The 14,042-nt window shown below is 33.1% G+C and overlaps 1 protein-coding gene across 1 annotated transcript in view; it reads right to left on the reverse strand.

Moving 5' to 3' along the window:
* Nucleotides 1–14,042, reverse strand: part of LOC149078600 (PDF receptor-like) — a 104,563-nt gene that overhangs the window by 18,307 nt on the left and 72,214 nt on the right. Inside the window, exons 4-8 of the mRNA XM_089241149.1 lie at nt 12,653–12,756; nt 11,213–11,375; nt 8,549–8,688; nt 7,572–7,635; nt 3,537–3,622 (exon numbers count right to left, since the gene is read on the reverse strand). Coding sequence (XP_089097275.1) covers nt 3,537–3,622; nt 7,572–7,635; nt 8,549–8,688; nt 11,213–11,375; nt 12,653–12,756 — 557 coding nt within the window. The remainder of the gene's footprint in view (nt 1–3,536; nt 3,623–7,571; nt 7,636–8,548; nt 8,689–11,212; nt 11,376–12,652; nt 12,757–14,042) is intronic.

Below are 14,042 nucleotides of genomic sequence, written 5' to 3' on the forward strand. Positions count from 1 at the left end.
TCACTGATCAATCAATAAGATTACGTTTGCTCAATAAACCTGTGAGAGGAAATCCTTTGAGAACAATATATTATTCCGAAACTAATATTCCAAAGATGAAATGGGTATTTCCTTGCGAGTTCCTCGAAGATTAAGCGGGATAAAACAATTCGTTTTACGTTTGTATAACTTGTAGGTTGCATCAAATCCTAATCGAGAGATTGGTTACTCGCAATTCCATGGCATCCAGGTGCATAACATATGTCATATTTTATTGCGATCTTTCTTCTGTTCAGCCATATCACGACGGAAATAATTGGTTTGTTCTATCGCTCGTTAATACGCTACGTAACTATCGAAATGGTCTTTAATAATTGGAAATCGTGTCGGGATCAGAACAAATACATCCCACGCCACACAGGTATATCTGTATTCGAACAATATCGGTCTTTCTCTAAGAATCAAACTCATCAGGTTTTCGTAGTTCGGGAGTCAATTGAAATAAGGGCTCTATAGTATAACCTGCAGAATAGTTTATACCTGCAGAATAGTTCATATATATATATATAATACTTATTTTAATTTTAATTTTCGTAAGTATCAATTATAGATATTCAAATTCGCTTTATATTCTGGAGAAGAGAGAATTCTCTAAAATCTATCTCGATTCTGACAAGAACTGCATCTGGAACTACATCATTGACATTGGATTGTACAAAGCAATGATTTCAATGAATTATTTATGAAAGAATTTTATGATTATATTAGAATTTATTTAAGTACACGTGTTTCTTGAAAATATACTTACAAGGAAAGGGTAGCAAGGTGCCGCCCTCAAGAAATTATGGGAAAAATCAAGTACATTCATCTCACCCAGAAACACATAAAAATTAGCGGCGGAGTTCAATTATTAAAGCCGCAAAAATTATTAGAAATGACAACAGTTGGCTACTCATCGCCTCCCGCGCTCCCTGGCGATATCTATAAAAGACATTCTTTCACTTTCATTTTTTCACTGTCTTCCGGTTTTTTCTCTTCTCTAAAAACTAGTTATACTGTATTTGTTTTTACTCTGTCTGTGTTGTACTTGACCGTATGTTGTTTGAATGACGTCACTCTAACAATAGAGGGTTGCGGGATTTTAACTTCTTTATACGATCACGAGCGTAATATTACGTCCAAACTCCAGTGGAATAAATTAAAATAAATTCTTTGTGTTTTCTTTCCTCTATTTTCACCATCGCGAAGCTTTATGTCAACCCTATTATCACGATTGTCTATTATCTACGGAAAAGTTGCTTTTTCTTTCCCTCTTTTCTTTACAATGTATCTTTCTGCTATACAGGGTGATTACGACCTATTCTGACATAGACGAGTGATTGACGACCCAAGTGGATCATGAAACACCCCCCCCCCCCCACCAACTCTGTCCTACATCAATCCGTTTTCGAGTTATGAGGGATAATCGATTATACAAAAAAATGCGTCAAGTCTGAAAAAAATCGGAATTTGTGAAATTTCTGAGAGACTTATACGCATACCAAGCACACATTTCGAAAGAACTGAAAGAATGCTATAAGGTGACATCAATTTCATTGAAATATCTGGTTTTAATGGCAAACTACAAGTGCTGAAAGATTGGCGAAGTTCAAATTCAAATTTTCGCCAGAATTTTTAATTGCCAACACCCTTCTAGCTAGAATCGGTCAAATTTGCCAAAAACTTGTTCATTCTAGCTGCTTCCGAAAGCGTTTACAATACAGGTTTTTCTAGTTCAGGGGAAATTTAGTCTTTTGTTTGCACTACTGAAATCAGCGTTTGTTGAAGATATTCACCAAAAATTCGGAATTAGCGGTTACAGATTTTGGCGACAATTTGATTTTGCACATCCTATGAGGTGACACTACCTCTATCTAGAGGATATCCGTATTTAATGGAGAGCTACAAGCGATGAGAGATCGGTGAAGTGAAAAATTGAATTATCGCCAAAACCTACTGAAATTATTTCGACGAATGCAGATTTAAGTGATTTATTGCAAACTAACGACTTAATTTCTTCTGAACGAGATCACTAATTTGGTTAGTTCTAGGCTCTTTCGAAAGCTGGTGGAATGGGTGAGTCATTGGCAAATTTGGATCGATTGTAGCTGAAAGGGTGTTTGCGGAATTGGCAATTAAAAATTTTGACAACAATTCGATTTTGAACTTCAATCTTTCAGCACCTGTAGCTCACCATTAAATCCAGACATTCCAATGAAATCAGTATGACATACCTTATAGGATATTTTCTGCGCTTTCCAAACGTGTGCTTAGTTTGCGTATAGGTCTATCAAAACTTCACAAATCCGGGTTTTGTCAGACTACGCATTTTTTTCCATAATCGATTTGGTACCGTTCAAGTATTACGTAAGCAAATTTTTAGCCATTTTTGACCCCCTTCCTCCCCGTCAGCAAAAGTAAGCAAAACTCTGACCCCCTTCCCCCTCTTGTCAGCAAAATTTCGTCAGTATTGCCCTCTACCTCCTAACACATAATATTGGGGGGATGAGAAACGTACGCAGGAGGGGGGCATGGGGGGGGGAGCTCGTGTGCCTCCCCCAAATGAAAAAAAAAATATTTTTTAATGTAAAAAATATTTCTTAAAAAAATTAAAATTTCGAAAGAAAATACCTTTATATGTAATTATAGTCGATTTCTGTTAATTTCAATGCTGTTTGAAAGGTAAGAACTCAAAATTTCTCTTTAAAAAATTCATTGCGACCTACCCCCATCCTTTAAGCCACATATGGTAAACCCTTGACCCGCGGACCAAATGTGTCCCTGAAGCTTGTGATGTGGCTTGCCCCCTCAAACACAATTTCGTAAAAATGAACTAAGCGGCACATTTACACAGATCGCTTAAATGACCCGTGGCACAATTGCAGAGCATTTAAGTGGCCGGTGGCGCATTTTTAGATCACTGAACTAGGCTCCGTGGCACATTCAAAGATCACTCAAGTAACCCGCGACACAGTTCCAGAACATTTAAGCATCCGTGAACATTTAGACATCCCTTCAGTCAGCATGAATAATTTTGTCAGCAAAATTTCGTCATCAGCTCTGCCCCTTTGAATCCCAATGGTTGATGACGTAAGCATTATCCAAATCCCCCTCTCTCCCTCCCCCTTCGTCATCAAAAGTCAGTGATTCCGAAACCCCCCTATCGATGATGATGACGTAATACTCGAACGGCCCCTTAAAGACCATCCAAATTTTTTGCCAAAGTTCACTTCAGGCACAAGCGTGAAGTGGTCAAATTCATTCTTGTTTCCTCTATTGGCGTTAAAAATATTAATACTTACAATTGTTTTTTGCACTGACCAAAAATAACTCCGCCCGATTTTTTTTATATTTTGTGCATACTTATATATGAATAGAATGACTGATAATTTTTTTCAAAATTCTTTGAAGGCGTCCCTTAGGGACCCTTTCCGTGTTAGTTGCAACGGAAATTCCTCCAAGTAGTCAATTAATCTCCTCATGCGAGAACATTTGGAATAATTAGACGAAACGCTTACCTGATCTGTTGGAATTCATTCGGCGTATTGACTTGCACCTTCATGATAACTATGCAAACGATGTTCAGGAGGATAATGAAATTCACCTTCAAGGAAAATAATGAATAATTCAATAGAATATTGTTGTAAATACAGTCGAATCCCGTTATAATGAACTACAAGTGACCGGAGAAATCATTTCTCTCTATAATTAAATTTCGCTATAAAGGAATTCCAGGTCTTTGCATTTTTCCTACGTAAACTCATCTGAAGGATTAGAAAAGTGTCCGTTAAAACGAGATTTTCGCTATAACGTTATTCGTTATAACGGGATTCGACTGTATATAACGATTTCGTATGAAATGTTCATTTTACGCTATACGTCCCCACTATGTTAGTTCATACTTGTATATCTGAGATGGACCTTTTTATAGATGTAAATCTCTGAGAAAAATATTATGAAGCCGGTATCACACACACAGCAATAGATTTTTTTATAACATACGTGGTTCGCATCGTGATCTCCCTATAGAAAACTGTTTTCATTCATATAAAATCTTACCCCAGAAATTGAAATAAATATAGAGGGTAAGAGAGAGAGAAAAGTCTTGCACGCATTTTAGAAATTAATGGAAAATTAACCAATTCATATAGAAAAGGTGCGGTTTGCCACAAAAATACTTATCAGAGAAATAAATAATAAAGTTCAAAATTTCGCGCTCACGGATGAAGCTGCATTATTCTGAATATGAAATGTACATAAAGTACATATTGCACATGTATCACATAAATTACATAATGTACATATGCACATAAAGTGCAACACAAACAGTGCATAATTTATTTTTATTACTATTTGTTTAACATAAAACTACCACATATGAAAATCCATTCTGACTCATACTTCAACTAAACGAGTGAGAGTTCTTATACTTGAATGAGGAATTTTTCTGTATCGTAATTTGTAATAAACATTAGTTATGTATTGTCCGTGCCCATTTTTGTGTGTTACGGCCTGTTTTTTTGTGGTACGCATCATCTGTGAGTGAACTTTTGAACTGTTTTTTATTTATTATTAAAACAAAATCGACGCCTTGATAAGTATTTTGGCACCAACCGCATCTTTATGTCATGTCCGCACCTTTTATTGTCGTCGACAATACCTTGGTGTTGAACTTCCCACCACTCAGAGCATTAGGCGATGGTATAAACAATCCGAGACACGGGTTGTCTGTGTAAAGGGAAATCCCCTGGCCGTTCCCGCATGTCAGACGAAAATGTGGAACGCAACCGACAGATTTTTGCACGTAGTCCACAGAAATCTCCTCGCAGTGGATGCAAACATGCTCGCAAAAGTTTGGGGTGAATTAGACTACCGTATGGATATATGCCGTGCATCCCAAGGTGGACATATTGAGCACCTTTAATTTGGTTTGCAAAAAAAATCTTTGATTGGTCATATAATATAAAATTAATCTTAAGTGTCTGTGTTCAATATTTTTCGTAATATACGCATTTCAAATCGGGTGATTCTTTTTGGAACACCCTGTACATCGATACAGCAAATAACGCCATTTATACGGACCACGGAATGAAAAAAGATGCTTTATATATATAAAAGAATCTTGTATTTCATTTTTTATGCCCGTTTAACTGTCATTCATTTTCATATTCATATGTCATTCATTTTCATATTCATATGTCATTCATTTTCATATTCATATGTCATTCATTTTCATATTCATATGTCATTCATTTTCATATTCATATGTCATTCATTTTCATATTCATATGTCATTCATTTTCATATTCATATGTCATTCATTTTCATATTCATATGTCATTCATTTTCATATTCATATGTCATTCATTTTCATATTCATATGTCATTCATTTTCATATTCATGTGATTCATATTCATTTTAACAGTATACCCCTCTCTGAAACATCAAAAATCTAATAGCAGTACGTAAAATAAATTTATTTTTTAAATGGGATAATTTGGGAATTTGAATCCCGTACATTTGATTATAAGAGTTCCACCTAGCGGATGATTTACGTAGTTTTTGAACGAAAAATTGTTGAGCAGAGTCCTTTGAAAATGTGCAAATCTTAGTATTTATCTGACTATTCTCGTTGAAACTGTAGAGTGCTCTGAGAAGTGTCAATTTACCAGTGTTAATCACCTTGCATATACGTACAAATAAAACAATTTTATAAACCCGATATATAGAAATCATATTTTTCTTATTCAACACTCCATAATAAAAACATTGACACCGTTAATTAAAAAATTTGATATAGTAAGAGAATCAGCAGCATATCTCACCAACACGACGACCATCCTCGGTGCTTCTAATATCCAGAAATAACTACTGAATGGATAACCCCACCAACAACTAAAAGCAAAAATTAATTAAGGAATTAATAAACACGTGAAAATAAACATTGAAATTTACATTCTTATGATTTGAAGATCTGCGTGTGATTAATTGTTCCATCAACGAAGATTATTCGTGGAAAGCACACGAGTCGGAACCAGATAATCGTGTTGCAATGGATTGTAGATAAAGTAATTGATGGACAGTATACAATGCTTGTGGAAAATCGTTGAAGGTTTCCCATCCATTAACCCTTTCAGATCCGAGGATTCATTTTTTTAGAATTTTGAAGATGTTTTTGCATTTTTTAATTAAAAAAAAATACATTAAAAACATAAATGTCAAAATATCTTTTATTTTCAATTTTTATAATTTTTTTGTGAAGAAATAACTCACTTCGTTCTAATGCTTCCAATGAACATGTGATGGAGGATATATTTATCTTCATATACAATTTTTTCCAGCATTTTATTATTAAATTTTATTTTATGGATCATATTTTTCCCGGAGATATTTTCTCCTCGAACCCGTCTTAAAGAAAGAAACCCTGAAAGTTCAATTTAAGTGCTGCCCTCTGATGAAAGCCCCCAAAGTTCATATTCACCATACTTTCAACTCAAAACTCCGTGACGTTAAAAAAGAAGTTCTACAGTGAGGAAAAAGCACCCACCACATTTATGAGTGTACAGGGTCTGAAAGGGTTAATTTCACGAGGATTACATTTTCCATTCGAATTTTTAAATACTGTACATCAATTTGTATTTATAAAATTTCTAATACTTACTTTGTACTTCAATACAAAAAATTATATTATTGCTTATATTTTGTAGAAATGAATTAACTTTAACCGATTTAATTTATAATTAAATTCTATTTTATAATAGAAAATAATAATAATATATAAGATTCTAATGATTCATTTTGAAATTTTAACTGATTTATATAAGTAAATACAATCAAATTGCATTTCTTTAATTTCTGTATCTGTATTTTTTGTTTGTGTAATAAAATATGATTTTTTTTTCAAAATTAGGTATCAAATACTGATTAATGACATTACATTATACAAGATGTTCCGTTAATGGACCGACAAACTCAGAGGGTTGTTAGTAGGCATCAAGAGCAACAAAAATTGCAATGGAACATGGTGCCGCAAACCACGTTCAGAGGGTGAAAATTGCGAAAAATGCAAATCGAAGTTACATACCCAATGAGGTGGATTAGACGCGCGGGATTCGTTGATCGACCTCCACGTTCGCCAGATCTCAATCCGTGTGACTTTTTTCCTATCCGCTTTTTTCGATAATCCGCGGATCTCAGCGCGGATTGTCGTCCCTGCGGCAGACATCAAAAGCATACCTGGTATGTTTGAGCGTGTCCGGGAGTCGTTTTTACGTCGTTGTAGGCTCTGCAATATCAGTGGCTGCCACTTCCACAACAATTCTTGTAATAATTAATCCAATAAATCTTTTTTTAGTTATTATTGTACTTTTTGTCGTTCCAGCGTGACGTCGAAACCTGCGTGCGTTTGTCGCGATTTTAACCCTCTCAACGTGGGTTGGGACACCATGTTCCATTACATTTTTTGTACCTCTTGATGCCTACTAACAACCCTCCGAGTTTGTCGGTCCATTAACAGAAACATCCCGCTATATAGCATTTGAAATGTACTTACAACGTCCGATGATACATCGTTGCCATCACTGTTGTCCATACTGACACCAGAAAAGCGGGGAAACCTTTGAATGCATATGTATATAAATAAACAATAACTAGCAATAAAATACTACTAATCATTATATAGAAGAGTTGATCCACTTTGCCCAAGAATATTTAGAAGGGGGTGTCTTCTAAATAATCATTATATACTCAATAAAAAAATAGCACATTTCTTTTTATAGGAAAATAAACTTACAGTTTGTGACGCGTATAATTAGATTTTGCTTTGTAAAACACAATTTTACGAAAGGCTAAAAGAAACTTTTCGTAATATTTTATTGTAAAATTCTTTCGTATAATCTTATTCATTTTAAATATCACACAATTACATTCATTTTTAACTGTTTAGAATGAGTCTGAAATTTTCAGAAAGTTTTTTCTGTTACGTATATCATTATGGGATACACGAAAACGAATATTATAATAGGAACTTTTAGGATGCGGTTCTTATAGGCTTATAGCTTACAAGTGTTATTTGCCGACCAGACGCGCATATGTCCTTGCGATGCTTATCTCCTACATATACTTGGATATATATTTTACAAAAAGAAAAGAGAGTATTCAAATTTTTTTAAATTAGATTTTAGATTTTTTTCTTTTATACCGTCAACTTAAGTTTTTTTACTCTCGTTAAAGTAAGGAACGTAAAAGAAAATATTAAGATGAATTAGGAATATCTTTTTGAAGCTGAGTTAATTAATTATGCAGCAAAAATTCAGTAAAATAAATTGAATGAACAACTTCAACAATTGTTTCATTATTCGTTAGAATTGAATTAATATATACGAATTACCCATCCATGTGTTTTCAGAGAAGTGAGAAAATAAAATTTTAGAATTTTTTAGAGACCGTTTTTTTAAAATTCAAATAAATATAATTAACTATTTTGTGTTAATTGAATAGTTTAATAGAATCTCACCCCATCCAAAGCACCTGAAGTATATAAATTTGATGTTCCTCGGAAAGACAAGCACTACACTTGCATGAAGATGGCATCCTTCCAGCAACATCCACGTGAATACTGATGTTCTCGTGTATTCCAGGAGGACGTAGAACATTTCACAAAGTACAGGCTGATCGGAAAAATAAATAAGAAAATGTGAGTGATTTTTTAATGAATGTAAATTTGAACAAAACCAAAAAAAAAAAATACAGACAACCATGGACAGCAAAAAAGTTTCGGATATACTGGGTACTGTATTAGTCCTAATACGGCCTTTATCTCATTAATCATTCGTCGAGAGGTATAGTTCCAATTAAAAAAAAGAAGCTCAAAATGTGTTCAGAAATCACCCTGTATCAGATTACAGAGTCAAACTATAGTGTGTCAAAAATAAAAAAAAAATATCATTTTATTTGATCACCCTGTGCTCAAAAACCCAATTAGAAAGTTGTTGCCTTGTCTTTTCTTAGGCTAACAAAAAATTCCACGCTTCTAAGTGCGATATTCGCAGAGATATTTGAATTCCAAAATCAGAGAAAAGTCGGGAATGAGCAACAGAAACTAAACTGTATTGTTCAGGGAAAGAAGCGTTGTCCGTTAAGCTGTTTCTTCCTTGCCTTTCTCCGCGATTTTGAACTCAAATACCATAGCAAATATTACATTTCAAACGTGCAACTTTTTTGTTGGCCTCGGAAGAGACAGGACCACAACTTTCTTACTGGGTTTTTGAGCACAGGGTGTATGTATAAAAAACTTATTTTTTTTATTTTGTGACACACTGTATTTTCACTCTCAAAACTGGTACAAGGTGATTTCTGAACACACTTTAAGCACTTATTTAAATTAAAACCATACCTACGACGAACGGTTAATGAGATAATGACAGCATTATGATTTACAGGGCACCCTGTATAGTCGAAACTTGTTAAGACGAATTCGCTGAACGGGGTATCATACTTTTGTACACTCTATGGTTCACCCCGATAGAAACGTATTGAAAAGAAAAAAAAAATTCTTTTAAATACGAATCTAAATGGGAGCTGTGTTAGCATATTTTTAATTGAAACTATAAACATCAGCACAGCAGTTCAGTTAATTAGTTGGAATTTTTTTTAGTTAGCTAAAATGGTTAATTAAGTGTAAAATATAGAGATTGCCTTGATTTAATGTTATTTATTTAAACAGATAAAATTAGCCAAGTTGAATAACTTTGTCTTCAGTTTTAGTTTGAATTCTCTCAAATTGGGTTCATATGGGAGTTGTTTTACCCGTTATGAATCCCCGGCTGAAGCCTTACGACTATTTCAGAGATAGAAGAGATTGAAGAAAGGTTCAGGTGTTCAACTTTGCCTTTAATTCCATTGAGCGCTCTCTGTCGACAAAAATTTGAACTGACGTTTTTCTGTACCTAAAAATAAAATCCCCTTTGTGCCCTTATTTAGAGAATATTCTAGTGCAGTGGTTCTCAACCTTTTTTGACTCGCGCAGCCCTTTATAGTAAAAAAATTCTATGGCGGAGCCCCGTAGACAAATTTTTTAATTATTCATTAAAGTTACTGATTTGTTTTTACTATTTAAAAATATTTATAATAATATTTTTAAAATTTTGCTGCTTTTTCATTATCCTCGAACAGCCGCGGAGTCCCTGGAGAGTGCACAAGGAGCCCTAAGGGCTCCGCGGAGCACCGGTTGAGAACCGCTGTCCTAGTGTTTTCTTGAGAAAACAAATGCCGATCTCTTCCAAAACGGTCCAAAAACATTTTTAATATACTGTTTTAATACATAATAATAATCACCTACGTGTTGATATTGCTTTTCTCATTCACTGGGAGTATAATTGCGTAAATATACAGCTATTTATGCGAAGAAATTAATTAAAACATTCTCTCTGTCTGTAGAACTAACGTTTTCTGAAGATACAGATTTCATATACTTTAATTTCGTTCAGATAAATTGAAGAAGGAATAATTTATTCAGATAAATTTCATGAATCAAGTTTACTTGCGAAACGTGTTTCCAGTAATATTTCCAAATGTCCTTCAAAAATGAACACGAAAGCGTTCTTGAAAGTACTTACTCGGAAAATCCGCCCCTATTTACTCTACGAGAATTGATTTTTGAAATGCGTGACGTGATTTCTAAAATTTGTCGAGGTTCGGGATTTTTATGTGTACGTGACGACAGTACTTTGAAATGGTGTCATTCCTGTCTCTCTCTAAAGCAGTTTTCGGAAATGCATACTTATTTTTCAAAAAAATATGTATGCCATATGCCTAGGTATTTCGTTCAAACTTGTATAAAGAGAAATATGTATTTTTACCATTTTTTTTGGAGTATTTGTCAAAAATATAAACAGTACTAGAAATTTAAATTTGAAGTTTTTGTACATCACAGGTTATATGCTGCGTAAGCCAGTTTGCCAATTGTATGTTCTCTGTATATATATTCAGTTTCAGCAATACACATACATGAAATGAACGGAACTACTGCATGATTCACATAAGAAATATTTCGATGTTTATAGATGTTGGTTGCTATAATGGAATGTCATCTCGTGAAGTATTTGAAGGAGATATAATATATATTTTGTTTAACACTGTATATTGTTATTTCCCATGCGTACATACGTGCATAAAACATCGAATATACGTTACCGTTTTTTCTATGCTGTAAATATGAGCTTTCTTTGATGTAGCGTTGTCGATGGAAGGTCTTGAAATCCATTGGTCGATGTATAACAGCATCCTGATAGAAACTTGTGCAAACATGGCGAAGAACAGGTTCTTGTGTACTTTTGTGCGTTTGTTACGTAGTGAACTAATGAAGTAATTGGATATATTCAGATATTAATGATAATATCATTACACTTCAAAAATTTAGTAGAGGTAAAGATAATAGCAAAGTTTTTATATTGATGGCTGAAATAATCAATTTTTTTTTTCCGTACCACATGTTTAACTATAAGTTCATATAAGAAAAAATTATTTCATTAACCTATTTCAGTTCCGTTCTTCACGGATATGCACGCGTTTTTCTGATTTCTGAGTGCCCTTGAAATTATCAAAAATTGTAGTAGGCATTTGTATATTTTTATGAACAAGAAATAACGCACATAAATTATATTTTTGAATTTAAAATTATATAATTTGAATATTTGCTGCCAAAATTTCAAATTATTGGAATCGTTTCAGAATTTCAAACATGAAATGTAATATTTTTTTGAAAAATGTTTGACATGCATGTTTTATATTGGACCTAAAACCGGAACAAATTGAGGGGAAACAAAATTTTCAATTTTTCAAAAGAAATTCAGGTCACAAAGAACCACAAATAATACGTGCGGAAAGAATTTCTTATGTCCAAACTTAGCTTTAAGCTTTTGTCTCATATCGTTACGATCTTTCGTTCTTGCATTCGTAGAATCTGTTGGTATTATTTCAGTGATGTCTATTACGTCCTCTTCTGCCTAAATTCCGTTTATAGGTTGATAGTTGAAGTTTTTGGTTGATATGTTGCTATCTTCATCACCATTATTACGATTTTAGGGAACAGAAGAGGTTATCATATAATAATGAAATCTTAACCTAGGAATGGAATACGTCACGTATTTTTAGTATGAACTTAAATTCTTCTACTCACGTTCCTACGACGTTGGCTATGATGAAATAAAATTTAATTCACTTATTTATTTTGTGAACTATTTAAAAAAAATTATTTTAGCTTTTCAAAAGAAACCTGCAGAGATATCATGCAGTGGTCTATAATACGGACTAAGAAATTCATTTTTTAAAGCTGTAACCCATTGATTAGGTAGGAAATAGTTTTAAAATTATGGCATGATTTTTACTTGACATCTCTTTCCCGCACTCTTGAGTTTTTTCCCGGAATCATCAAAACATTCAGAAATAATTATCATAGCTTAAAAATTTATGGGAATCATTTGCTGCAAAAATTGGCTAAATTCATTAGTTACTGAATTTGGAGTTTAAAAAACCAAAACAAAAATAAAGCTATACAAAGAAATCAAGTTCATAATGCTCGATAACTTTCTCTGATAATTAAGTAAATGTGACTTGAATTAAGAGAAAACTAACCTGAAGTATATAAATATAAGAATAGAGACAGAAAGGGTAATTAGAGAAATCGTAAGGCCTGTCATTTCTATCGCCCTGGTCCCTTTAGCGATCTCGAGTTTCTTCTGTAAAATAAATTACAATAACAATTTTGATTATCACATATAAATTCATAAGTCACTTCTTTTTTAAAATTGATAAAAAAGAAAAAAAAAGTCAGAAAAATTCTGGAAAATGTAAATTTGTTTTGTGTTAAACGAAACAATTCTTGAATTGCATTTTTCCTGATTAGTTCCGCTTTATTTCCCCCAATAGCCGATGTTCTTCTATTTTTGAAAAACTAAATTTCGAAAAAATTGGCAAAATGTTTTATATTTTTGTTTCCGAAATTTTCTCCAATCATGTTCACGTTACCTAGTGATGACAAACTTTTATAGTTGAGTGTGTAATACGGTATCTATATTGGCCTTTATTTATTCCGATGCTAAAAGCTTTTCCAAGCAATAAAATATTTGCCAGTTCCCCCCAAAGGAATGAATCGATTGATAGGAATCGAGATAAAATCTAAGGAAATTTTTCTCTTCGTACTCAAAGGTTCATGACCAAGAAGCCCATTTTATTTTGACGGATTCATAATTTTTGTTATCGTGATTTTAGTTTTCTGATTGATATTTTTCTTAATTTACAATCAGAAAATTATAGTTAGTGTTTAGAATTTCTTAAAATTGTTTACTTACTATAAAGCTGTTTAACTACTCAATATTTTCACTTGTAATTGATACATTGATACGCGAAATCGATTTTATTGCCCGTATATTATTTTTACACCTTATATTTTACTGTGGTCAAGTTTACCACTACTTTTCGTTTAATAAAATGTTATTGCCGAACCACAGAATGTATATATTTCCACGACAATATTAAGTTTTTTTAGCTTTACTGTACAGAAAAATTAATTCAAATTGCTTATCGATTTAAAAATAACCCGTCAATAAATTTCTGCTAATTTATTGCCGGTAATGTAAGAAAATTGATTGGTTTTTAATTATGGAAAAACTGTCACCGAAATTAAATTTAATTGAGAATATTTAACTGTTTTTAATAGTAAAAAGTGTGCAATAAATTCATAAAAATTGAAGGAACTACTTTGTTTGAATGCGGTTTGCAAAAAAAGTTATTCTCATGAATAGGGATTCTTTTAATAAGGAGAAAGAAATTATTTCACATTTTTACCGATAGAGAGATCTGCACAAAATTAAATCCTAGAATTTCTGACCCAAACCTTTCTTCAATCTCTTCTGCGTCCGAAACGTTCCTAAAGTTTTTTTCAACTGGTGATTCGTGGCTGAGATAAAAGAAAAGAAATTCACTAACGTCCATATTCAGTGACAGAGTTTAACTGCAATCGCAG

The sequence above is a fragment of the Pholcus phalangioides genome, unplaced genomic scaffold (genome assembly GCF_987345545.1).
Source record: "Pholcus phalangioides strain wild (caught in Gottingen) unplaced genomic scaffold, Ppha-v1.0 ptg000013l_1, whole genome shotgun sequence".
Lineage (NCBI taxonomy): Eukaryota > Metazoa > Arthropoda > Arachnida > Araneae > Pholcidae > Pholcus > Pholcus phalangioides.